General features: G+C 39.6%; 1 protein-coding gene across 35 annotated transcripts in view; it reads right to left on the bottom strand.

Moving 5' to 3' along the window:
• Pbrm1 (polybromo 1) overlaps positions 1-25444 on the bottom strand; it is a 103067-nt gene that overhangs the window by 16436 nt on the left and 61187 nt on the right. For 26 of the 35 annotated variants that reach the window (XM_029469241.2, XM_085828513.1, XM_029469264.2 and 23 more), the window contains 5 exons: positions 15783-15968; positions 14105-14262; positions 13295-13558; positions 10651-10796; positions 8682-8839 (listed from right to left, as the gene is read on the bottom strand). In XM_029469241.2, the coding sequence (XP_029325101.1) occupies positions 8682-8839; positions 10651-10796; positions 13295-13558; positions 14105-14262; positions 15783-15968 (912 nt within the window). The remainder of the gene's footprint in view (positions 1-8681; positions 8840-10650; positions 10797-13294; positions 13559-14104; positions 14263-15782; positions 15969-25444) is intronic. The other 9 variants (XM_085828505.1, XM_085828518.1, XM_085828508.1 and 6 more) reach the window with 1 other exon arrangement.

The raw sequence follows: 25444 nt of genomic DNA, 5'->3' as shown, positions 1-25444 counted from the left end.
ACACAAGCCACACAGATATACATGTGGATTTGCCCATAAACATAAAAATGATCTTGACAGATCAACTTTGGGAGAATGGACATATTTAAAATATTGAGTTCTTCCTTTATTTTTTTATTTTTATTTTATTTTTTTAAAAAGATTTATTAGCCGGGCGTGGTGGCGCACGCCTTTAATCCCAGCACTCGGGAGGCAGAGGCAGGTGGATTTCTGAGTTCGAGGCCAGCCTGGTCTACAAAGTGAGTTCCAGGACAGCCAGGACTATACAGAGAAACCCTGTCTCGAAAAAACCAAAAAAAAAAAAAAAAAGATTTATTTCTTTATTATATGTAAGTACACTGTAGCTGTCTTCAGACACTCCAGAAGAGGGAGTCAGATCTCGTTATGGATGGTTGTGAGCCACCATGTGGTTGCTGGGATTTGAACTCTGGACCTTCGGAAGAGCAGTCGGGTGCTCTTACCCACTGAGCCATCTCACCAGCCCGAGTTCTTCCTTTATAATAGGTCAGTTTTATTTATTTGGGTCTTTTATAATTTGTGTAAAAATTTTATTTATATACTTTTAAACTTACCAATGTATTTTGTTTAGTTCCATATATCCACATGTCAACATTTATTATATAATAAAGATTAACATATTAATCATTCTTTTTCATATATTTCATATTTACAATATATATAACTTAATCTAGACTAGTCCCATTTTATTTGCTTAAGAATTACATGTGGCCGGGCAGTGGTGGCGCACACCTTTAATCCTAGCACTTGGGAGGCAGAAGCAGGTGGATTTCTGAGTTCAAGGCCAGCCTGGTCTACAGAGTGAGTTCCAGGACAGCCAGGGCTACACAGAGAAACCCTGTTTGGAAAAAAACAAAACAAAACAAAACAAAAAAAGAATTACATGTGGCTAGTGGCTACTGCAATGGATAAATTATAACAGGTGTGAAGTAAAAGGAAAACTTCTCATAGAAAACAAGATAAAAATTTGTGCAACCATGAGACATTAAGATTTAAGTAATACATAGAAGAAAAAAATAGCATATGCAAGTTAGGCCTCAGCAAAATAATTTCCTCTGTTTTTCAAAAGACATAATTAAGAAAATAAAAATATAAGTCCTCCTCCACGAGGAAATATTTATGACCCATGTAACTGGCAAAGGATTTGTTTTCACAATATACAAACAATTCATACAAGTCAACAACAAGGAAAACCATGTAGAAAAAACTTCCTGTTGTTGACAATTCCTGTCTCTTCTAGAGTTCTCTGCTGGGTTTGCTTGTAGGGGATTAGGTATCAGCTTTCTCTGGTATGCTAAGTCATATTAAGTTCCTATTATCTTTTTAATATGAAGTTTTTTGTTATCCTTCTGTCACCTTTTTGCTCTTTAGATTTCATACATTTATAAAGAAGGAAAACAACCTATAATTATATTAAAAATGGAATGCCCAGGCTAGAGTAATGAAATTATTATAATCTTAGTGGTCAACAGTAGAGGTATACACTCTCTGGCAGATATGCCCATGCTCATTCTCAAGTAGTTCCTCTGTGTCTATTGGATAACTACCATTATTACTATTACTATTATTATTATTATTGCCTTGGCTGACTTTGAACTCTTTATGTGGACCAGGCTGCCCTCAGATTCACAGAGATTCACCTGCCTCTGGCTCCCAAGTGTTGGGATCAAAGGAATGTGCTACCACATCTGGCCACTTGGCTCATTCTTCCCAGAAGTGATATTCCCATGAAGGTGTCAAAACTGTCTTCTCAGTGGGTTTTCTAAGACAGTTCTAAGACTTGTCTTTTAAATATGTCTTTCAATTCTACTAGGGAACCCCAAAAATCAGTGTACTTAATATTTTTAAGACTTGACAGAAAAAAGAAGTACAAAAGTAAGATTTACATTCAACAATGAACAAAGTTAACATCATGGAATTATAAGTCCTTTGAAATTTACAGAATAAGGCCCTTTGGTAGTTGGTGCATACCAAACTGTAAAAATGGAGCTAATTTTTTTTTTTTTTTAAAGATTTACTTTTTGTTTGTTTGTTTGTTTCGAGGCAGGGTTTCTCTGTATAGCCCTGGCTGTTCTGGAACTTACTTTGTAGACCAGGCTGGCCTCGAACTCAGAAATCCACCTGCCTCTACCTCCCAAGTGCTGGGATTAAAGGTGTGTGCCACCACGCCTGGCTCAGATTTACTTATTTTATTTATGAGTACACTGTCGCTGTCTTCAGACACCAGAAAAGGTCATGAGATCCCATTACAGATGGTTGTGAACTACCACATGGTTGCTGGGAACTGAACTCAGGACCTCTGGAAGAGCAGTCAGTGCTCTTAACTGCTGAATCATCTCTCTAGCCCCTGGATCTTACTTTGTGAGCCCTAAGTGGGGTTTATATAAAAAACAAAACAACCATGTCTCACTGTGCATCTCTCATCCTGCTCAATACTGCAGGCTCATCAGTTCATACACATGTATCCCAACTGGCTATCAATCCCTTAATGAGACCAACACAGAAGTGAGACAGAGAACCCAGGCTTTAGTTCTGACCCATTCTTGGGCAGTTATTTTACCTTTCTGGAAAATACTATCTTATACAATCATGTTGATTCCAGATATAAAAATGGCTTAAATATTGTAGGAGGCAATGCATTTTAACAGAAACTCTAGAGAAAAGATTTATCCAAGTTACGTTAGTGAAAACAGTAGTATAGGGAGTACATCAACAGTCATTTCTTCACAGAAGAAAAGCTGGCAAAAACTGTTAGAATAAACACGTCTTCTGAGGGATTGGCAGACACATCTCAGGGGTTAAGAGTGCTTACTGCTCTTCCAGAAGACCATGCCCAGCACCCACAATAGCCCAGAGTGGCCTAGTGTCCTCTTTGGACCTCTGTGGGAAGGATATACTGACAGACACACACATCACATATATATTCTAAAAATGATTTCATTTATTATGTGTATATGTACATGCCATAACACATGTGTAGTGGCACATGTATGTCAGAGAATACTTGTGACTCCTTTCTTCCATCACCTAGGACAGAGGAATAGAATTCAGATTACCTACTCAGCTACCTCATTTGATTAGAATCAACAATTCTTTTTTAAATCAAAAGCCAAAGGTTCACAACCATATAATGTTTAATTATGAAAATGTAGCTGAAATCTGACAGGTGACTTTGTAACTTAGCCTCAACTTACCCTCCATTAAAAAAAAAAAAGGGGGGGGGGTTCCAGTCACCATCTGCACCCAGAGTTAGGGCTTTTATAAAGCCCTCTGTACACAGGTTCTGGTGGGAGAGAACTGGTCTCCCAGGAGTGCTGACACAGGCTTACAGGCCTACAGGAGGGACAAGCTCCAGCCAGAGACAACAAGACCAACTAACACCAGAGACAACCAGATGGCGAAAGACAAGCTCAAGAACCTTACCATAAGAAACCAAGGTTACTTGGCAACATCAGAACCCAGTTCTCCCACCACAGCAAGTCCTGGATATCCCAACATACCGGAAAAGCAAGATTTGGATTTAAAATCACATCTAATGATGCTGATAGAGGATTTTAAGACAATCATAAATAATTCCCTTAAATACAGGAGAGGCCGAGCAGTGGTGGCACACACCTTTAATGCCAGCACTTGGGAGGCAGAGGCAGGTGGATTTCTGAGTTCGATCGAGGCCAGTCTGGTCTACAAAGTGAGTTCCAGCACAGCCAGGGCTACAGAGAAACCCTGTCTTGAAAAACTAAAAAAAAAAAGAAAAAGAGAAAAAAAGAAAAACACAGGAGAACACAGGTAACCAGGTAGAAGCCCTTAAAGAGGAAACACAAAAATCACTTAACAGAATTACAGGAAAACATAACCAAACAAGTGAAGGAATTGAACAAAACCATCTAGGATCTAAAAATAGGAGCAGAAACAATAGAGAAATCACAAAGGGAGTCAACTCTGGAGATAGAACACCTAGGAAAGAGATCAAGAATTATAGATGCAAGCATCAGCAACAGAATATAAGAAATAGAAGAGAGAATGTGGAGAAAGAGGACATTTTTCCACTGCTGGTGGGATTGCAAGCTGGTACAACCACTCTGGAAATCAGTTTGGCAGTTCCTCAGAAAACTGGACATAGCCAGCAATACCACTCCTGGGCATATACCCAGAAGATGCTCCAACATGTAATAAGGACACACGCTCTACTATGTTCATAGCAGCCTTACTTAAAATAGCCAGAAGCTGCAAAGAACCTAAACCTAGATGTCCTTCAACAGAGGAATGGATATAGAAAATGGTATATTTACACAATGGAGTACTAATCAGCTATTAAAAACAATGAATTTATGAAATTCCTAGGCAAATGGATGGAACATGAAATTATCATTGTGAGTGAGGTAACCTAATCACAAAAGAATACACGTGGTATGCACTCATTGATAAGTGGATATTAGCCCTGAAGCTCAGAATAACCAAGATACAATTCACAGACCATAGGAAGCTCAAGAAGAAGGAAGACCAAAGTGTGGATACTTCCGTCCTTCTTAGAAGGGGGAACAAAATACCCATGGGAGGAGATACAAAGTATGGAGCAGAGACTGAAGGAAAGGCCTTCCAGAGACTGCCCCACCTGGGGACCCATCCCATATACAGTCACCAATCCCAGACACTATTGTGGATGCATAAAGTGCTTGCTGACAGGAGCCTAATATGGCTGTCTCCTGAGAGGCTCTGTCAGTGCCTGACAAATACAGAGGTGGATGCTGTTAGTTAACCACTGGACTGAGCACAGGGTGCCCAATGGAGGAGCTAGAGAAAGGACCCAAGGAGCTGAAGGGGTTTGCAGCCCTATAGGAGGAACAGCAGTATGAACCAACCAATACCCTCAGAGCACCCAGGGACTAAACCACTAACCAAAGAGTACACATGATGGGACTCATGGCTCCAGCTGCATATGCAGCAGAGGATGGCCTAGGGGGAAAGAGTAATGAGATGAGGAACTTCAGGAATGGGACCAGAAGGCGGGGCCATGGCTGGATTGTTAAAAAAAAAAAAAAGTTTGTCTGTATTTTGCTTGTATATACGTCTGTGGCATTACGTGCATGCCTGGTGCCCATGGAGGCCAGAAAAGGGTGTTGAATGGCCTGAAACTGGAGTCATAGACAGTTGTGAGTTGCCATGTGGGTGCTGGGAATTGAAGAACAGGGAGTGCTCTTAACTGCTGAGCCATCACTCCAGCTCTCCCCACACATACACACACACACACTTTTTTTTTCTTGGCTTCAGCAACAGTTTTGAAAAAGACAGCCTGGGATCCTGGTATGAAGTTTCTGATGCCAAGGGCAGAGTAGAGTGGAACATTCCCCTTCCTTCCTAATTCCTCAAATAAATTTTAGCTGACTGCTTGACTTGTGGGGAGCTTCCTGAAGGATGACTCTTGCAAAGAATTTACCTGTTTTTGTCAAATATGGAATTCTCTCAGAAAGATGACATGATTATACTTTTTAAAAAAAGGCCTACTATATTGCTACTATAGCAGTACTTCTGTGGACTGGGTAATTTCTAAAGAACAGAAAATTTTCCAGTTCTGGGAGATAGGAAGTCCTAAAAATGAAGGTGCCAGTATCTGACATATTCCTGTTTACTGCACAGGAAAATCCTAGGTGTCTGATAAATGATGGACAGCAGAAGCACAAAGACAAAAACAGGAGAGTAAACCAACCTGTATGATCCCTGCCTGAAACAGTGTCTATCTACTCAGTGCATGGCTCTTTGGACCTCAGCATCTCCCACAAGATCCCACTGGCATTAAGTTTTGACTTATGAGTCCTGGAGGAACACATACATTGAAGCCTTAGCACATTAAAAGGCAAATTAACCATGTATTGTCATTTGGGCTTAAGTTATCAAATAACACACATTTAAAATGTGGGGAGAAAAAGTGGGGACTGAGATGCTTTAAGAAATGTTCTGTGTCTCTGCAATCCTGGGGGTGGAACCCAGGGCTTCATGTAAGTATTCTACTGCTGCATGCCCAGCCCCAAATAAGGGATATAAATTTCTAGCTTAGTTATTGTGGTGACATTAAATCTACATATTGAAACATGCCTTCTTCCAAATTACAAGTAGAATCTACAAGCAAATGCTTAAGTGTCATTTCTAGTATCATTTCAAGGGCTGACAGGAATATTATGGAGAGAGGTGCATATATGTTTGTGTACCAGTTTCATCTAAACCATGATCCAGTCTATATTGTGGAGACATAGATGACTATTGTTGCTCAGAATATAGCTTCTCTACACTTTTTTTTTTCTGAATCAAGAACTCGTTTGGAGTGGTGGTGGTGGCGATAGCCCAGCAGTAAAAGCATTGACTGCTGTCCTGAAGAAGACCCAGGTTTGATTCCCAGCACCTACAAGATAGCGTATCTGTGATTACAGATCCAGAAGATCCAATGTCCTCTTCTTGCCTCCATGGGCAACACATGTGGTACACAGACATATATGCAAGGAAAATACACACACACCTTAAAAAGAGCCAGAGCCAGGCATTATGGTGTACACTTGGGAGGCAGGTCTCTATGAGTTTGAGGCCAGCCTGGTCTATTTAGTGAGTTCTAGGACAGCCATAACTATAACCATCCAAAACCAAAACCAAACAAACTAAAAACACTGGGACAGTTATGTCACCGTTATTTTTTTTCTGAAATTCTTTTGATATCACTCAATACAGTTCCTGAAGCAGTATATATTATTTTGTGATGAGTTATGCTTCTTGAGTCTTCTAAGGTCCTATAAATATAGTGCTAGAAGCAATGTTCTTTGGATTCTAGTGAGCGGCCATGGTTTTCTACTGTTAAAGAATAAAAGGTAAAAAAGTCATTTGAAAAGTTGCATAAAACCTAAAATTAGCCAGGTGTGGTGGCACACACCTTTAATCCCAGCACTCTGGAAGCAGAGGCAGGCGGATTTCTGAGTTTGAGGCCAGACTGGTCTACAAAGTGAGTTCCAGGACAGCCAGGGCTACACAGAGAAACCCTGTCTTGAAAAAACCAAAACCAAAACCAAAAAACAAAAACAAAAACAAAAAACAAAACAAAACAAAAAAACCCTCAACCCCCCCAAAAAAACAAACCCTAAAATTAAATAGAAATTAACCCAACAAATCATATAGCTGCCCTAACACAAGCAAACTTCAGTCTCACTTTCATCATGATCCATTTTAATCTCCTTGCTGGGTTTACACTAGGAAGTAACTTTGGGTATTACTTTAGTCTGGATCAGAATTTAAAAGGAAGATATTTTCTGCTACAGAAAGGCAAGAGTTTAATGACTTTACTGCTCTTAGTTCACTTCCCCTGTGGTAGAAAGTTGAAAATGTGCTGAATTACTAAGCAGTTTGCCATATCTAATCCTGAAAATAATTATGAGCAGCATCATCGAATAAAGACTAACATATGTTTGAATCTACAAATTTTTCTTTGGTTGTGATCTATGGTAGCTTCTTTAAAACCATCAACAATCTGTAGGGACTGGATTTAGCTATGCAGGTTAATGATAGAGTGTGTACTTGGCATATACAAGGCCCGGGTTCAATCTCTGAATTGGTGTGTTGGTAGGGGACCTGCAAAACTCCAACCACCAATGTAAAGCCTATATAGCTAGTAATCTTTTAGGATGCCATCTCAAGGGATATAGTGTGGCTAGTGTATGATCTAGTGGCTCTCAGGGCTTGGAGAAACATAACAGCTAGCAATATTGTTAGTATTTGATGATGCATACAATTAGATCTTAGAAACAAAATACCACTGGAAATACTTGATAGATGACAAAAGAGAAACCACAATAATGGAGACAATAAAATGATCAAGTTTTAAGAATCTAACAGAGGGCTGGAGAGAGGGCTCAGCCCTTAAGAGCACTGACTGCTATTCTAGAGGTCCTGAGTTCAATTCCCAGCAACCACATGGTGGCTCAAAACCATCTGTAATGGGATCTGATCCCTTCTTCTGGTGTGTCTGAGGACAGCTACACTGTATTCATATAATAAAATAAGTAAATAATCCTTAAAAAAAAGTCTAACAGAAACTGAAAAATGAGGCTATTCCCCCTACTTCCTACCTTACTCATATTACACTGTTCACACAGCAGCCATGATGACTCACTTCACAGCTCTGCTCAACCCTGCTATGATTTCCTTTCAAGCCCAATCACTATCTACAAGATCTACTATGTCTGAGTCTCCATAAAGTTCAAAGGCCTCACTCTTTACAACACATCCCTTCCCTTGCTCTAGTTCTCCAACCCTTTGCGATTCTAAACAAGAACAGACAATCTAAGACAACTCTTTTGCTCTTCCTAGAAGAGAGCCTCAAATAATTTTCTTTTGTTTATTTGAAAACTTCTTCAAGGGTTCATTTTTGGCTGATCATGTGACCTCATCTCAACATTTATTGTCAATCTTCTTTGTTTTATTTTCATTTAAAACTCTAATTACTACCTGGTGTTCTCTGCTATTTATTTACTGTCTCCCAACCTTTACCCCAATGTCTTTATGAAAGCAAAGACTTTTGATATTTTTATGCTGCTATAGACCCACTATCTAGAAGCATGCCCTGCATAGCAGCAGTACTTAATCCAAGTTTTACAGAACAACTATGATGAAAAAGGACAAATACCTACCCAGAATACAACTCATGGGGCAGGTCTCTTCCAGATTACTCAGAAACACTTCTTTTTTGTAGAACATTTTTGTGGGCTCATGTTCTGTTTCTTCTGGATGAATGAAGATAGGGCCATAAAAATATGCAGCTCCATCTCGGACCCATACTTTCTCAATTCTTGGGGGTGGGGGGATAGAGAAATTAAGTTATAATAATTTCAATTTTGAATGATTATCTAATAAAAACCCCACTAATGAAATGTTTCCTTGTTTAAATGAGTGCTCTGTTGCACATACACCTGTACATTAGAAGAGGGAATCGGCTCCTCTATAAATGGCTGTCAGCCACCATGTGGGTGCTAGGAATTGAACTCAGAACCTCTAGAAGAGCAGCCAGTGCTGTTAATCACTGAGCTATCTCTCCAGACCCCTAAAATGTAGCAGCATATAGCATTAAGAGAAGTTTCATGGATTCTCCTCACCCTTTAAGAGACCTTTCAGAGAAGATACTCTGAAAAAGAGAAAAGGACATTTGGCCACTCTGGGGGAAAAACAAAACAAAACAAAACTTTAACATAGTATCAAGGTATGTAATGAGATCATTTTATTTAATTCCAGGTTTTCTTCCTGAGATGTTCAAGATGAAAACAACTAAACATTTGTCATTGGATTTGACAAACATTCCTTCAAAACAGAGGGTCACAGATCTTTGTGCAAGATCTAGCACTAAAGCACTTTCCCGTTTGGATGCTGTACTGTCCTATTTATCAACTTAAAATCAGTATTATTTCCCCACATTTTCAGGGTTCCAGACATAGAACAACATTTTCATTTCAGTGAATAACTCCAATCTTCCAGTTTCCTAACTACTCACAGGAGTGAGTCATCCTTGAAGGCTCTATCCTGGAACTCCACATTGTATTTACTAAGACTCCTGTTAGCCTGCCCTCCGGAATACTATTGTTTGTAATTAGCCACACTAAAGAGGCCATCATTCTTGCTTGGCTTATCACAATAGCCTTCTAGCAGATCTCCTTGCTTCTACTCTTGGCCCCTTTACAGTCTCCTCTCAATAAGGAGACAGCAGAGCAACACTATTAAACCAGAAGTCAAATGTTACTTCTCTGCTTGAAACAATAACAAAGACACTTTTTGTAACTCTGTAATAGTTCAAGTGCCCACATGGTTTCTGAAGCCTTACATGATCTGCCCATTACCCCATCTACCACCTTTTATAGGGCTCACTATGCTGATAAGTGAATTGCAGGTTTAAGAGTGATGTATTTATCTCTCAGGCCTTTATTCTGGCTATTAATTCTGCCTGGAATGCTTTCCCTGATATTCACAATTCTTACATTTCTTCACGGTAACCCAACTGCCAGATTCTTTGTGAAATCTATTCAAACCATTCTCTCTGTTCTGAGCACCTCACAAGCTCCAATTTCAACAGTATGTATCATGTTTGGTACATACATCTGAATATTATATGTACCTCATTTGAATAAAGCTCTACTGAAGTAAAATTATCTTTCAATCTTTGAGTTTATTTTGGGACAGGCTCTGATCTGGATCCCTTGCTCTTCCTTCCTTAGTTTTCTTTTTCTTTCTTTCTTTTTTTTTTTTAAAGATTTATTTATTTATTATTATATGTAAGTACAATATAGCTGTCTTCAGACACTCCAGAAGAGGGTATCAGATCTCATTATGGATGGTTGTGAGCCACCATGAGGTTGCTGCGATTTGAACTCGGGACCTGTGGAAGAGCAGTCAATGCATTAAGCCATCTCTCCAGGACCCCTTCCTTAGTTTTCTAATTGCTGGGATTATACACACGTGTGCGCTCATCTACTTGTCATAGAAGTAGGAACAGGGAAAATGTGGTGTGAGGAAGCTTGAGAAATTGCCAGGGAAGGGACTTCTGTCTTCCTTCTATGCATGTGGAATACTAAGTCTCAAATCTTAGACCCAACCTCATCTTCTGTAACTCACCTGCCCACACGAGGGCGCACCAAGCCGTGAGATTTGATGAAAACACAATCACCAACCTTCAGCCACATGTCATTGTACCGAAGCTGCTCAAAGTAGTGGCAACCTGGCTCACCGTTGGACATCTCCACAGGAACATCTTCTTTTTCCTGTGGAGAGGAACTGGTAAATAAAGGCAGGAAACTAGCAAGAGGCATAAGAAACAACAACTCTAAGTAAGCTTTCATCAAAGTTGAGAAACCAAACATTAAATTGTTAAAATCAAACTCATAATCAGGTATTGTATTCATTTCAAATTTATAATTTTCATAAAATGTTACTAAGAAATTTTTATATCTGCCCCCCCTTCCTATGGAATTGATCTTTTCAGAATAAAGTACTGAAAAGAGCTTATTAGCATTTATTTCAAAGTGGACAAATTCACACAACACACAGTATAAGGAACAAATTCTTTATACTACCTTCTTTATTGTATTTATTGTTACAGAATTTCTTCCTTCCCTTTGTGTTAATAGAGACAGAACCTGGGACTCTGTGTACTAGGCAAGTACTGATATCTCAAACCCTTTATGTATTTTTAAACCTGGGTCTTACTAAACTGGCCTTGAACTCATTCAATAGTTCAAGCAGGTCCTGAGCTTTTCTTTTTCTTGCTTCAGTATTCTAAAACCTGAGATCACAAGCACGTGCCACCAGGATCAGCTGCTTTCTAATATAAAAATTAAGCTTATTCAGGCTCTTCTAATGACATAGCTCATTTAGTTCCCACTCTGGAAAATAATACTTCTTTCTGATCCCTGCGGGATTCAGAGATATAACAAGTTGGCTTTTAACTTGCCTTTGTGATATTGAGTCTCTGTAGTTTCTGTCCTAATCTGATTAAATCTCTAGTAGACACCCCAGGGAAAGCTACCATTAGCACAACAGAAATGAATATAAGGAGTAGTTTCTCACACCACAGAAGCACATAGCAAACTCATCTGTAGACTAAATAGAAAAAGAGGAATGCTAGAGCACATAAACTCCAGGAGACATGACAGAGTGACAGGGTTGAGGCCCCTTTGGAATGTCTGCCTGAAGCTTACTATTCATAGACCTGTCCTACATTCCTGGGAGGACAGATGAGCACAGACTGGGAGTATGGGAGGTGCTATCTGAGGAGAAAAGCCGAAAGGAGAGTTCAGGATATAAGTCTTCCTCTTTTTCTAGATCTGTTCTACTAATCCTCTGATCCCAAAAGGTACAATATTCTTCTACGCTGGCTTCTTACCTACTACCCTTAGAGAGAAAGGAAGGCTAAACACTAGCTTGGCCCTTTTCCTGGTCTCTACTATATTGTTTTCATTCTTAATGTTAACAACTGATAGGTTTTACATTTTTATTATTTTTATTAATTCCATCATAGCAAGAAACAATATAGTTCTGTGATATAAACATGATGCATTCTGGCTTTGATTAAAAAACTAAATCTGTCACCTACTAGCTGTAGGTGATAAAGGGCAAATGACCTGATTTCTTGTGGGCCCCTCAGATGGGCTTTCCTTGTTGGAAAGCATAAGTGATATAGAAATGTTAGTAAAAAAAAAAAAAAAAACCCTAGTAATTGAATGAAATAAAAGTTTATTTTGAATAATCCTTGCCCTTTTAAGTGGAACATTTCCTTCCTTGATCATGTTTTAAAATGGCGCAATCTTGCTTATAAAAATAACATTTCTTCAGCCAGGCAGTGGTAGCCACCTTTTTGATCCCAGTACTCAGGAGGTGGAGGCAGGCAAATCTCTGTGAGTTCAAGGCCAGTCTGGTCTATATAGAAAATTCCAGGACAGCCAAGGCTACACAAAGAAACTCTGTCTTGAAAACCAAACCAAACCAAACCAGACCAGTCCAGACCAAACCATTTCCTCAATTTTTATATTGATATTCATCCTTGAGATTGGGGTGGTCTTCTGTTGAATTTTGTAGGGTGTGGAATACAGTTTGCTCCGACTTTATACAATGAACGAAGAAGGATTTTTGTCTCTATACTATCAAGCAGTTTAAACAGCTATTTTTTTGAGACAGGGTTTCTCTGTGTAGCCCTAGAACTCACTCTGCAGACCAGGCTGGCCTTAAACTCAGATCCATCTGCCTCTGATATCTGGGATTAAAGACATGTGCCACCATGCCTAGGTCATAGCTTTTAATTATAGCAATCATACAAAGAGTTCGCCTACTCGATACTCACTGGGCATCTCACTGGTCTCCTTGGTTTACTTTATGAGTATTTTGCCTGCATGTATGTCATGTATGTCTGTGTACCAGTGTGCACCAGGTGTGTGCCTGATGCCTGCAGAAGTCAGACCGCCTGGAACTAGAGTTACGGTTAAGCTCCATGCGGGTGCTGAGATCAAATCTGGGTCCTTTGGAAGAGCAGCCAGTGCTGCTAAGCCATTTCTTTATCCTCCATCCTCAATTTACTTCTAAATACTATTTTAAGTTAAATGTTTCCCTTTTCTTTTCCCTTAGGTTCTTCCACTTTGTTTGACAAAGGTTTTATACCCTCAACTTGCTTTTTGTTTTGTTTTTTGAGTTTGAATACATTAATTTACTTTCTGGAATAGATATTTTAAGGTTAAAATTCTTTTCTAGGTAGCTACCACCCACATACCTTTTCCAAGTTAAAATTGTCTTCAGCTCGATTGTCATCTGAGTTGTCTGTATTCTTCTCATCATCCCCTTTATCTGCATTTGCAAATACAGAGGCCACTCGAACCACAGGCAAGGGCACATCCCGAGGGACAAATCTAACTGAACTGATGGGCATGGTCCACAGTTTAATTTTCTTAAAAGACTTGGTTTTGGCAGAATACCTCGATTCACAGACAAAAACATCCTCATCGCGAAAGTTTTCTGGACATAATTTAAAGTATTCCTGGAATAGGAATAATAATACAAATAAGTACATTTTTTGAAAATTTACTCAAAAATAAAAAAACAAATGTTAATTAACCTAACATTGAACTATAAAAACTTTCAGACAATAAAAAGTAAATGGCCAGATAGTAGGGCTATTTCCTTGGCTATATTCCCTTTAATTATGAATTTTATTTTTTTGTCAACTGCCCTTTGAAAATATATTACTTTCTATAGTTAAAATGTCTTAATGCTTTGTACAGTGCATATATGACAGATAATACATTTTATTATCTAAAAGCAAAACTGGTATTTGATAATGATTAGCTTTCAAAAAATATCATCCTTAGAAATTAGTCTAGCACCATAAAAATGTTAATATAATTGTATATAGATAAACTACACACAGCAAATGGTCTCTCATAAGTATATTCATGTTAATTTCTTATATATAGACACAGAATAAAGATGTTTGAAACATTTTCTGATTTTGTAAATACAGATTTTTATATTCTTAAATGGTATCTCCAGGGAATGATATCACTGGAATGAATGAGTTTCTTACCTTGACAAACATGACTACACATTTGCCTAGAATTTTACTAACAGGTACTTTATTGTAGTAGTCACTCTTAAAAACTTCTTTTTCTAGAAATTTTCGTGTAGCCAAATGGAATGTTTCATTTGGCCGATAAAACCAACAGCCATACAACCATTTTTCACCTCAAAAACAGAGAAAGAAAAAAAATTATTAACAGAAATCACATATTCTTTGCAAAACTAGAAAGTATTTTAGAAAGCCATTATGCCAAGGCTTAAACACACTGGTTTTAGATGAAATTTTCTTAATAGAATTATTTTAGAGGAAATAATATTTTCAAACAAAAAAGCACAAAGAGGCCTAGAAAACGTCCTTTCACCCTTTAGAGACATGCAACAGAGAGGAGGAGGCTAGAGGGCTGCTTGGCCCAATTCACACTCTTTCACTGAGCATGCAGGGATAGGGAAGGACATTTTTAGCAAGAAGGTGTAGAATCCAAAAGCATTCCACCTGGTTGGCAGCTTAATCACTCAGACTGCCTATAACACACTCATACTGATGTTGGCGCCATTCTTACCTTTGTCTTTATTCTTTGTCTCAGAGGCATTTTTTTTTTTATTTTACTTAGTTTTCTGTTGAGAAAGGTTTCACTGTAGCCTAGACTGGCCTCAAGCTTATTCCTCTACCTCAATGTCTTGAGTTTTGCGAAGGACAGGTATGTGCCACTGAACCAGCTTACAAGCATTTTTAAAGGAAGGCTTTTTTGACAATAAATTCTAAGCTCAGTTACATATTGGAAAAAATTTGCTAGATTAAAAAAATGAGTCTTTTGCTCTTCTTAAATCTTTGCCATTCTACACAGAGTTTGGCTCTAAGTATTACTGAATAATTGACTCTTTCTCCCCATTAACAAGTTACATTTCTGACTCAAGTGTGACATTGCCCAGCAATGCTACATATCATGTGAACAGTAAATTTATTGATGTAGCTATTGTTAAAAGGCTTAAATATGAGTTAAAATTTTTTTCTTCCTGATGATCACGGAAAAAGAAATCTCCTCCCCCTCCTAATTTTTAGGATTAAAAACAAATGTACATGTGGGGCTGGAGAGATGGCTCAACAGTTAAAAGCACTGGCTGTTCTTTCAGAGTTCCTCAGTTTAATTCTCAAAACCCACTTGGTGGCTCACAACCATTTATAATGGGATTCTATGCAACAGTGTACTAATAACAAAATAAATAACTCTGTTTTTTTTTAAAAGATTTATTTATTATTATATCTAAATACACTGTAGCTGTCTTCAGATGCACCAGAAGAGGGCATCAGATCTCATTACGGATGGTTGTGAGCCACCATGTGGTTGCTGGGGTTTGAACTCAGGACCTTCGGAAGAGCAGTCGGGTGCTCTTACCCACTGAGCCATCTCACCAGCCCACACTGAGCCATCTCACCAGCCCAATAACTCTTTAAAAACAAACAAAAATCCAACACGCACGTATGAGAGTTTTGCCTGCATGTATGACTGTGTATCATGTGTGTGCCATGTGAAGGCTTCAGATCACCTGGAACTAGAGTTAAGGATGGTTGTGAGCCATGATGTAGGGATTGAGAACTGAAGCCAGGACCCTGGCAAGAGTAGCAAGTGCTCTTAGCCACTGAGCCATCTTTCTAGCACCTGACCTTCAATTTCAATCAAACTTACCAGCTGAATCCTCCCACAGTCTCTCAATACACACTATATGTGGTTGTAGATTGGCCTCCGCAGGTTCAACATAGACATAATCTCCGACATGATACATGCTGTTCTTAAAGCTGCAGTCCTGGCTGTATGTACGATGTAAGCCTGAGAGTCCTGTAGTACCTGAGGAATCTTCACTTTTTTCAGCTTCTTGGGTTAAAAATAAGTAAATAAAAGACACTCAGTAAAAGATTGTGGTTGTCAGAAAAACATTCAAACAACACAACAAATTAATACATTTAATCCAGTCTCTTCCCTCCCTCCTCCTCTCCCTTTTTTGAGACAGGGTCTCTCTACATAGTCCAAACTAGCCTCAAATTTGGGGTCCTCTTGCATTAGCTGCTGGGACTATGGGGATAAACCACTACAGTGGCATTCAAAGAGAGGAATCAGGAAAAATAGCACGGTCAGCATATTCTCAATAGTCTTTACCTCAAACTGTATTTGGAATTTTGAAATGGGGGAGGATCTCACTAAGTGGTCCTGTTCTTGAATTCACAGGCTCAAGTTTTCTAGTCCCGCCTCAGCTTCCCACGCAGCTGGGATTATATGTGTTCACCAATATAGCTAGCCTCAATATGGCCTTTCTCAATGAAAACAAACTGACATTAATTTAAGCAAGCATTCTACAGAACAAAACTAACCACCTTAATAATGTACCCTTACTAATTTTCAAAATTCAGAATCAATCACATAACTCTATAGAAAATGTGATACACCTCTTTCCCATACAGATGTTTCTAAATTATTTCTTCTAAATTATTAACTAACTATATTAAATTTAGTGATTTTAGAAATAAATGTGTATGGCCTATAATGGTAAGCCAAGTGTTTATAAAATACCATAAACATTTTCTCTTGAGATGAAATATTTATAAACAATATTCTCATTTTGTTATGTAAGATCTTCCTGCCCTTCTCTCCTTTGTGAACGTGGGAGTGAATCCAGTGTCTTATGTACACTAGTTATACATTGTAGGCAAGTACCTTACCAATGTGCTACATATCCCAGCCGTTATTTTTGTCAAAAAAATCATCTTTTAATGGTTCTAATACAAGCTATCTGCAAATACTTCATACTATATTACTTTTCTGAAAGTAAAACACACTTGATATTACTATATACAGATGATATTTAAATAAAACACTCTCTGGAGATAGCAAGTCTCAGGTGAGTGGGTCCGTGCCAGCTTAACTGAACTCCCTAGACTCGTTCCCCAAGATCAGTTCTGCCACAGCTCCCTCTCAACTAACCACCGGCCCCTAAGTCTGACAGTCTCCAGCTGCTCGGGTGCAGCCCACACCCCTCAGAAGAACAGAGACCCCATGCTGCACCAAAGGCCAGGCAAGTAGCCAGAGGTCAATCCTCCAACTAGAGACTCCCTAGTGAGTCAGAAGTCAAGCAGGTCACCAGAAATTGAGACCACAAAGCTCAGAGGACCGAAGAAAAAACAGAAACCAAGGAAGAAAACACTTCTTCAACAAATGCAGCTAAAGCCCAAGAAAATGATCTTAAAACCAACTTTAGGGGCTGGAGAGATGGCTCAGCAGAAGAGCACTGACCGCTCTCCCAGAGGTCCTGAGTTCAATTTCCAGCAACCACATGGTGGCTCACAACCATCTGTAATGGGATCTGAAGACAGTGTGTGTCTGAAGACAGTGACAGTGTACTCACATACATAAGTAAATCTTTTTTTTTTTTAAAATGGATTACTGCCTGGAACTGTACATTGAAACAAAGCCTTCTTCCCCTGTGTTGCTTCTGGTCAGGATGATTTTAAAAAAAACAAAACAAACTGGGCAGTGGTGGTGCACTTGGGAGGCAGAGGCAGGCGGATTTCTGAGTTGGAGGCCACCCTGGTCTACAGAGTGAGTTCCAGGAAAGCAAGGGCTACACAGAGAAACCGTCTCGAAAAAACCAACAAAACAAAACCAAACAAAACAAAACCAACTTTAGGAAGATGACAGAAAAGACATCGAGAAAAAGAATGCCGAGAAAAAACAAACAGGTAAAGGAAAGTCTTCATGACCTTAAAATTGAACTTAGAAGCAATAAAGAAACCACCAACTAAGGGAATTTTGGAAATGGAAAATCTAAGTAAGCAAACAGAAACTACAAATGAAAGATCACCAATAGAGTATAAGAGATAGAAAACAGAAGATATAATAGAAGATATTCGTCGGTATAAGTCATCTAAAAAGATCCTGACACAAAATATGCAGAAAATCTAGGACACCATGAAAAGACCAAACCTAAAATTAATCAGAATAGAAGGAAAAGACTCTCAGCTCAAAGGCCCAGAAAATATTCTCACCAAAATCAAAGAAAATTTCCCTAATCTAAAGAAAGAGATGCCCATAAACACACAAGAAGCTTACAGAACACCAAATAAGTTGGACCAGAAAACAGAAGTCTCCTTTGCCCCCTCCACCACATAATAATCAAAACACTAAATATACAGAAGAAAGAATATTAAAAGCTGCAAGGGGAAAAAGCCAAGTAACATGTAAAAGCAGACCTATTAAAGTTACTCATGACTTCTGCACATAAATTCTAAAAGCCAGAAGGACTAGGACAGATGTTTTGCAGACTCTAAAAGAACAAATGCCAACCCAGACTAATAATACCCCGGAAAACTTTCAATCACCAAAGATGGAGAAAACAAGGTATTTCACGATAAAACTAAATTTAAACATTTTCCACTTATCCATCTATAAATCCAGCCCTACAGAAGATACTAGAAGGAAAACTCCAACCCAAGGAAGTTAACTACACACAAGAAAACATGGGAAATAAATAATTTCACACCAGCAAGACCAGAAGAGAGAAACACACACACACACCACACCACCACCACCACCACCACCACCACCACCACCACCACCACCATCATCAAAATAGCAGGAATTATCAATCATGCGCCATTAAAATCTTTCAACATTAATGGACCCAATTCCCCAATAAAGACACAGACTAACAGAATGGATATGAAAACAGGATCCATCCTTCTGTTGTAGAATCCAAAAGAAATTCAAGACCACTTAGCCCCCCCCCCAAAAAAAAAGGGACTTTCCAAACTACACAGTTTTAGTGGTCAAAATGACCAGACTAAGCCTGCAGCTGCCAAAACAAGATTAGCAGTTCCCAGAAAAATTCCCCTCCCCAGCCCCACACTGAATTCTGAGAAAAACCACAAACTGCCCTGACCTTGTCTAGAATTCCCCGTGACGTTACTAGCTGACCCATAAGTTCAAAATGTACTGCTGTTTTGCTGACCAACCATAATAACTCACCATAAGGGCAGGCAGAGTGAGGGTCTAGGCCAAAGGTAGTCACACTATGTAAACCAACCAATGCCTGAAAAGTTTACTTGCTACACCAGTGAAAATAAGCCAGCTAGCCCTGTTGCCTAAATCTGCCCCTTACAAGGTATAAAGAGTGTGTTCTTTCTTTGTTCGGGGTCTCTCCTCTTGCCTGCATGCTGAGGAGTTCCCCAATGTGTTAGATCAATAAAAATCCTCTTGCGGTTTGCAGCGATGGCAGTCTCTATGGTCTTTGTGAGTGAGGGTCTTTGTGTGAGAGTCTTTTGGTAGACTTCAAAATTTGGTCATGAAGATCCTCCTCGGGAGGACCCAGACACTGTGCATCGGAGGGCTGCTCGAGCAAGGTAAAGTGGGATCCCTGTCTGTGTGTCTGCCTGCCTGTCTGTCTTGTCAGTGTCTGTGTTTGTCATTTTCGAGGCCAGGTAGGTCTCAGGTTTGCAAGGCTGGTTAGGTCTCAGGTTCTGGGGTTCTTCTTTTGAGAGAGACCCATCTGGGTGGTCATCGTGATACGCAGACATGCTGAGACATCACAGGCCACGGGAAACTGGAGGACTGCTCCAGAATCCTGCTGGGAGGTTGGATTGGAAGCAGTCCTTCTTAACCCAGCAGTAGCTGGGAGGCAGCTATCGCATCTAGGACACCCTGTATTGGTTTTGTTTTATTTGTTTCTGTGGTATTATTGTGACTGCCAGGCTGTGGACCCAGATGTTGTAGCTACTGAAGTGGGAGATGGAGGATGCTGAAGGGGTGGCTATGGCCCTGGGCCCAGCTTCTGGGTTGGCTTTTAGGGGCTGCCGAGCTAAGTCTGGCTCCTGGCAGGTTGAGGTGGCACAGCAGGCCCTGGGGGAAGTGCTGGGCCCTTCCTGGTGTGGGAGTACCCTATGGTGCCTGGGGCTGAAGGCAGTGTTCTGGTGAGAGACCCAGACCCTCACTGACCCTACTAGGCGGGAATTTGTCAGGTTGCTCTGAGGGGTCTATTTCTCACCTACCCTGCCCTGCCCTGCCTTCTTTCATAGCCCTGGCTGCTTCTCATACTTGCCTAATGATGCTTCACTTTCCCCTGCATCCCACCTGCCCGCCTCCAGGCTTTTGGCCCCCTGGGTGCTCGCAGGGCCTTCCTGGACTTCCCTGTCTTCCCCCATGCCCGGCCGGAGATTCTGGTACCATCCCATGTAAGTAAGCCGTGGCAGTAAGCCAGAGTGCTTCTTGTTAATAAGAGAAAGTGATTTCCCTTTGAGACGTCAGTGGCGAGCACAGCTGGCATGGGGTCCCAGGCAGCAGATGCTGTGCTCCCTTGCCTCCTCGGGCAGCCCCACCAGCGAACCTGGCGCTGAGGGAGCTCCAGCACATAAGCCCAGTGCAGCCAGCTGTGAGCGCTGCTGGGGCTGCCACAGGATGCCCCGCCACGCCCGACTGAGAGGAAAGGCAGAGTATTCTCTTAGAAGCTAGGAAGAACGTCTTGGGCGCAGATGGGAGGTCCTCTCAGCTGCATGGAAGGTAGGGAGCACCTAAAAGTCTATTGGCAGGCTCTGATGGTGGGTCTCATCTCCTTGGGGCTGGGAAATGCTCCACCAATCTGACCAAGGTAAAAGAGACCTTGAAGTTATAGAAGTTAGAAGGAAAGACAGAGTAAATCGATAAGAAAGCACAGGTGGATAAGAAAGTACAGAGGATGAGTGCACAGTTAGAGGTCTGGAAAGAAAAGAGAAAGATTAAACCCATAGAGAATCTAGGCAAGGAGATCTCGAGGGTAAGGAAGAGCAAAGCTTCTGCAGACTCAGGAGAGATGGATGACAGTGGCAAATGAAGAGATTAACAGTGAGGAGAGGTGGAAATAGAGATGAAGGTGATTTTGTACAAGAAACACACCTCAACATCCAAGATAGACATTACCTCAGAGTAAAGGGCTAGAAAAGATTTTCCAAGCAAATAGATCAAAGAAGCAAGCAGGAGTAGCCATTCTAATAATATCTAACAAAACAGGCTTCCAATCAAAATTAACCAGAAGAGATGGTAAAACACACTTCATACACATCAAAGAAAAAATTCACCAAGATGATGTTTCAATTCTGAACATCTATACCCTAAATGCAAGGGCACCCACATGTGTAAAACAAATATTATTATTAAAGTTTAAATCACACATCAAACCCCACACGTTAATTGTGGGAGACTTCAACTCTCACTCTCACCAATGGGCAATTTATCCAGACAGAAACTAAACAGAGTAAACAAACAAACCAACCCAAACCTGTACTGGCTAGTTTTGTGTTAACTTGACACAAGCTGGAGTTATCACAGAGAAAGGAGCTTCAGTTGGGGAATGCCTCCATGAAATCCAGCTGTAAGGCATTTTCTCAATTAGTGATGAAGGGGGAAAGGGGAAAGGCCCCTGGTGGGTGGAACCATCTCTGGGCATCAGCTCCTGCTTCCTGACCTGCTTGAGTTCCAGACCTGACTTCCTTTGGTGATGAACAGCAGTGTGGAAGTGTAAGCTGAATAAACCCTTTCCTCCCCAACTTGCTTCTTGGTCGTGATGTTTGTGCAGGAAACCCTGACTAAGACAAAACCCAAAAACCCAATCAAAAGAAAACAAACAAAAATACAGTCCCCCAAATGGAACTAACAAACTTATGACTCAAACGGACCTAACATATCTATAGAACATTTTACGCAAACACAAAAGAATATACCTTCTTCTCAGCACCTCATGGAACCTTCTTCAAAATCAACCATATACTCAGTTACAAAGCAAGTCTCAACAGACACACACACACACACAACCTGAAATAATCCTTTCTATCTTATCAGATCACCATGGATTAAAGCTGGACTTCAACAACAACAGACAACCTACAAACTCATGGACACTGAACAACTCTCTACTGAAAGACCACTGGGTCAAAGAGGAACTACAGAAAGAAATTAAAGTCTTCCTAGAGTTCAATGACAATAAATGCACAACATACCCAAACTTATGGAGCAGAATAATAGCACTGCTAAGAAGAAAGTTCATAGAACTATGTGTCTTCATAGAGAAATCAGTTAGATCTCATATTAGTGACTTAACAGCACACCGGAAAGCTTTAAAACAAACAAAAACCAAACACACCCAAGAGGAGTAAATGACAAGAAATAATCAAACTCAGGGTTAGAATCAATAAAGTTGGAACAAAGAGAACAATACAAAGAATCAATGAAACAAAGAGCTGGTTCTTTGGAAAACAGATTGACAAGATGGGCAGTGATGGCCCACACCTTTAATCCCAACACTTGGGAGGCAGAGGCAGGCTGATTTCTGAGTTCAAGGCCAGCCTGGTCTACAGAGTGAGTTCCAGGACAGCCAGGGCTATACAGAGAAACCCTGTCTCGAAAAACCAAAAATAAATAAAATAAAAGGAAAACAGAGAATGACAAATCCTTATCTAAACTAACAAGAAGGCAGAAGTGGAAGGGGAGAGAGAATATCCAAATTAACAAAATTGGAAATGAGAAAGAGGACTTAATAACAGACACTAAGAAAATCCAAAGAATCCTTAGGTCTTATTTTAAAAACCTATACTCCACAAAATTGAAAGATCTAAAAGGAATGGACAATTTTCTCAAAAAATACAACTTACAAAGTCAAATCAAGATCAGATAACAATTTAAATAGTCCTAAAAAATAGAAGCAGTCATTAAAAGTCTCCCAACCAAAAAAAGCACAGGGACAGGTGAGCTTTATTTTTTCTTTTCTTGTAAAGCATAGAACTCTACCAGACTATCAAAGAAGAACTAATACCAATAATACCAATACTCCTCAAACTACTCCACAAAATAGAAAAAGAAGGAACATTGTCAAATTCATTTTATGAGGTCACTGTCCCTCTAATACCTAAACCACATAAAAACTCAACAACAGAATTTCAGATTAATTTCCCTCATCAACATTGATGCAAACGTACTTAATAAAATATAAAACCAAATCCAAGAACACATCAAAAACACCATTCACCATGATCAAGTAGGCTTCATCCCAGGGATGCCAGGATGGCTCAACATATGAAAATCTGTCAATGTAATAGCCATATAAATAAACAGAAAGAAAATAAAAATCACATTATCTCACTAGATGTGAAAAAGCTTTGACAAAATCCAATACCCCTTTATGATAAAAGTCTTTGAGAGATGAGGGATATGAGGCACATACCTACACACAATAAAGCCAATATACAGCAAGTGGATAGACAACATCAAATTAAATGAAGAGAACCTTAAAGCAATCTCACTAAAATCAGGGATAAGACAAGGCAGCCCACTCTCTCCATATCTATTCAATGCAGTACTTGAAGTTTTAGGTAGAGCAATGAGACAATTAAAGGAGATCAAGGGGATACAAATTGGAGAGGAAGAAGTCAAAGTATCACTATTTGCAGATGATATGATAGTATATATAAGCTACTCCTAAAATGTTACCAGGGAACTCCTACAGCTGATAGACACTTTCAGCAAAGTGGTTAGATACAAGATTAACTAAAAAAATAAAAAATAAAAAAATAAAATCAGTAGTCTTCATATATATAAATGATAAACAGGCTGAGAAAGAAATCAGGGAAATAACATCCTTCACAAAAGCCATAATTAATATAAAATATCTTGGTGTGACTCTAATCAATCAAGTGAAAAGACATGCATGACAAAAACTTCAAGTCTCTTAGGATATTTATGAAGGTATCAGAAGATGGAAAGACCTCCCATAAAAGTGTCTCTCTACTTGCTGTATATTGGCTTTATTGTGTGTAGGTATGTGCCTCATATCCCTCATCTCTCAAAGACTTTTACCATAAAGAGGTATTGGGTTTTGTCAAAGCTTTGCTCATGGGAGGATTAACATAGTAAAAATGGCCATATTACCAAAAGTAATCTTAAGATTCAACACAATCTCTATCAAAATTCCAACACAATTCTTTACAGACCTTGAAAAAATAATACTCAACATCATATGAAAAACCCAAAAAGCCCAAGATAGCTAAAATAATCCTGTACAATCAAAGAAATTCTGAGGGTATTACCGTCCTAGATCTCAGACTGTAGTATTACAGAGCAATAGTAATGAAAATCGCATGGTATTGGCATAAAAAAGGAACAGGTTAATCAATAGAATTGAGTCGAAGAGACCCAGAAGTAAGCCCACACGCCTAGGGACACCTGATTTTTATTATTATTATTATTATAAAGAAGCCAGAAATATATATATAGTAGAAAAAAGAAAACATTTTCAATAAATGGTGGTGGTGTAAGTGATTGTCAGCATGTAGAAGAATACAAATAGAGCCATATCTATTACCCTGCACAAAACTCAAGTCCAAGTGGATCAAAGACCTCAACATAAAATGAGCTACACTGAGCCTGGTGGTGGTGCATGACTTTAATCCCAGCACTCAGGAGGCAGCAGCAGGTGGACTCCTGAGTTCAAGGCAGACTGGTCAACAGAGCAAGTTCCAGGACAGGACAGGCTACACAGAGAAACCTTGTCTCCCAACAAACAAACAAACAAAAACAAACAAGCCCTTGGTCTTTTAGGGCTAGTTAGAGGGGTCAGGGGTTAAGAACATGACTGTTCTTCCAGAGGTCCTGAGTTCAATTCTCATGGATCACATGGTGGCTCATGACCATTTATAAAGGGATCTAAGGCTCTTTCCTGGTATGCAAGTATACATGCAGATAGAGCACTTATACATTAAAACAATAACAACCAAACAATAAATATACTGAGCCTGATTGAAGAGAAAGTGGAGAACAGTCCTGAACTCACTGGCATGGAAGACAACTTCTTGAACAGAGCACCAAACTCTATGATCAAACTCAGAGCACCAGACACTATGATCAAACTCATAGACACTATGACTGCTCTTCCAAAGGTCCCGAGTTCAAATCCCAGAAACCACTAATTAATAGATAGGTCCTAATGAAACTGAAGAGCTTTTGTAAAGCAAAGGACATCATAAAAGGACAAAATGGCAGCCTACAGATGAAAAAGATCTTCACCAACCCCACATCTGACAGAGGGCTGATATACAAAATATATAAAGAACTCAAGAAACTACACATCAATAAACCAAATAATACAATTTAAAGATGAGCTACAGATCTAAACAGAATTCTCAATGGAAGAATCTCTAATGGCCAAGAAGCACTTAAAGAAATGTTCAATATCCTTAGTCATCAAGGAAATGCAAATCAAAATGACTCTGAGATTCCATCTTACGCATGGGTGATACCTCATGCGAGTAAGAATGTGGAATAAGGGGAACACTCATTCA

The sequence above is a fragment of the Mus caroli genome, unplaced genomic scaffold, assembly GCF_978045245.1.
Source record: "Mus caroli unplaced genomic scaffold, Mus_caroli_1 scaffold_12, whole genome shotgun sequence".
In the NCBI taxonomy this organism is placed as follows: Eukaryota; Metazoa; Chordata; class Mammalia; order Rodentia; family Muridae; genus Mus; species Mus caroli.
The sequence above is the reverse complement of the archived record's forward strand: the minus strand, read 5'-3'. Positions and strand labels throughout refer to the sequence as shown.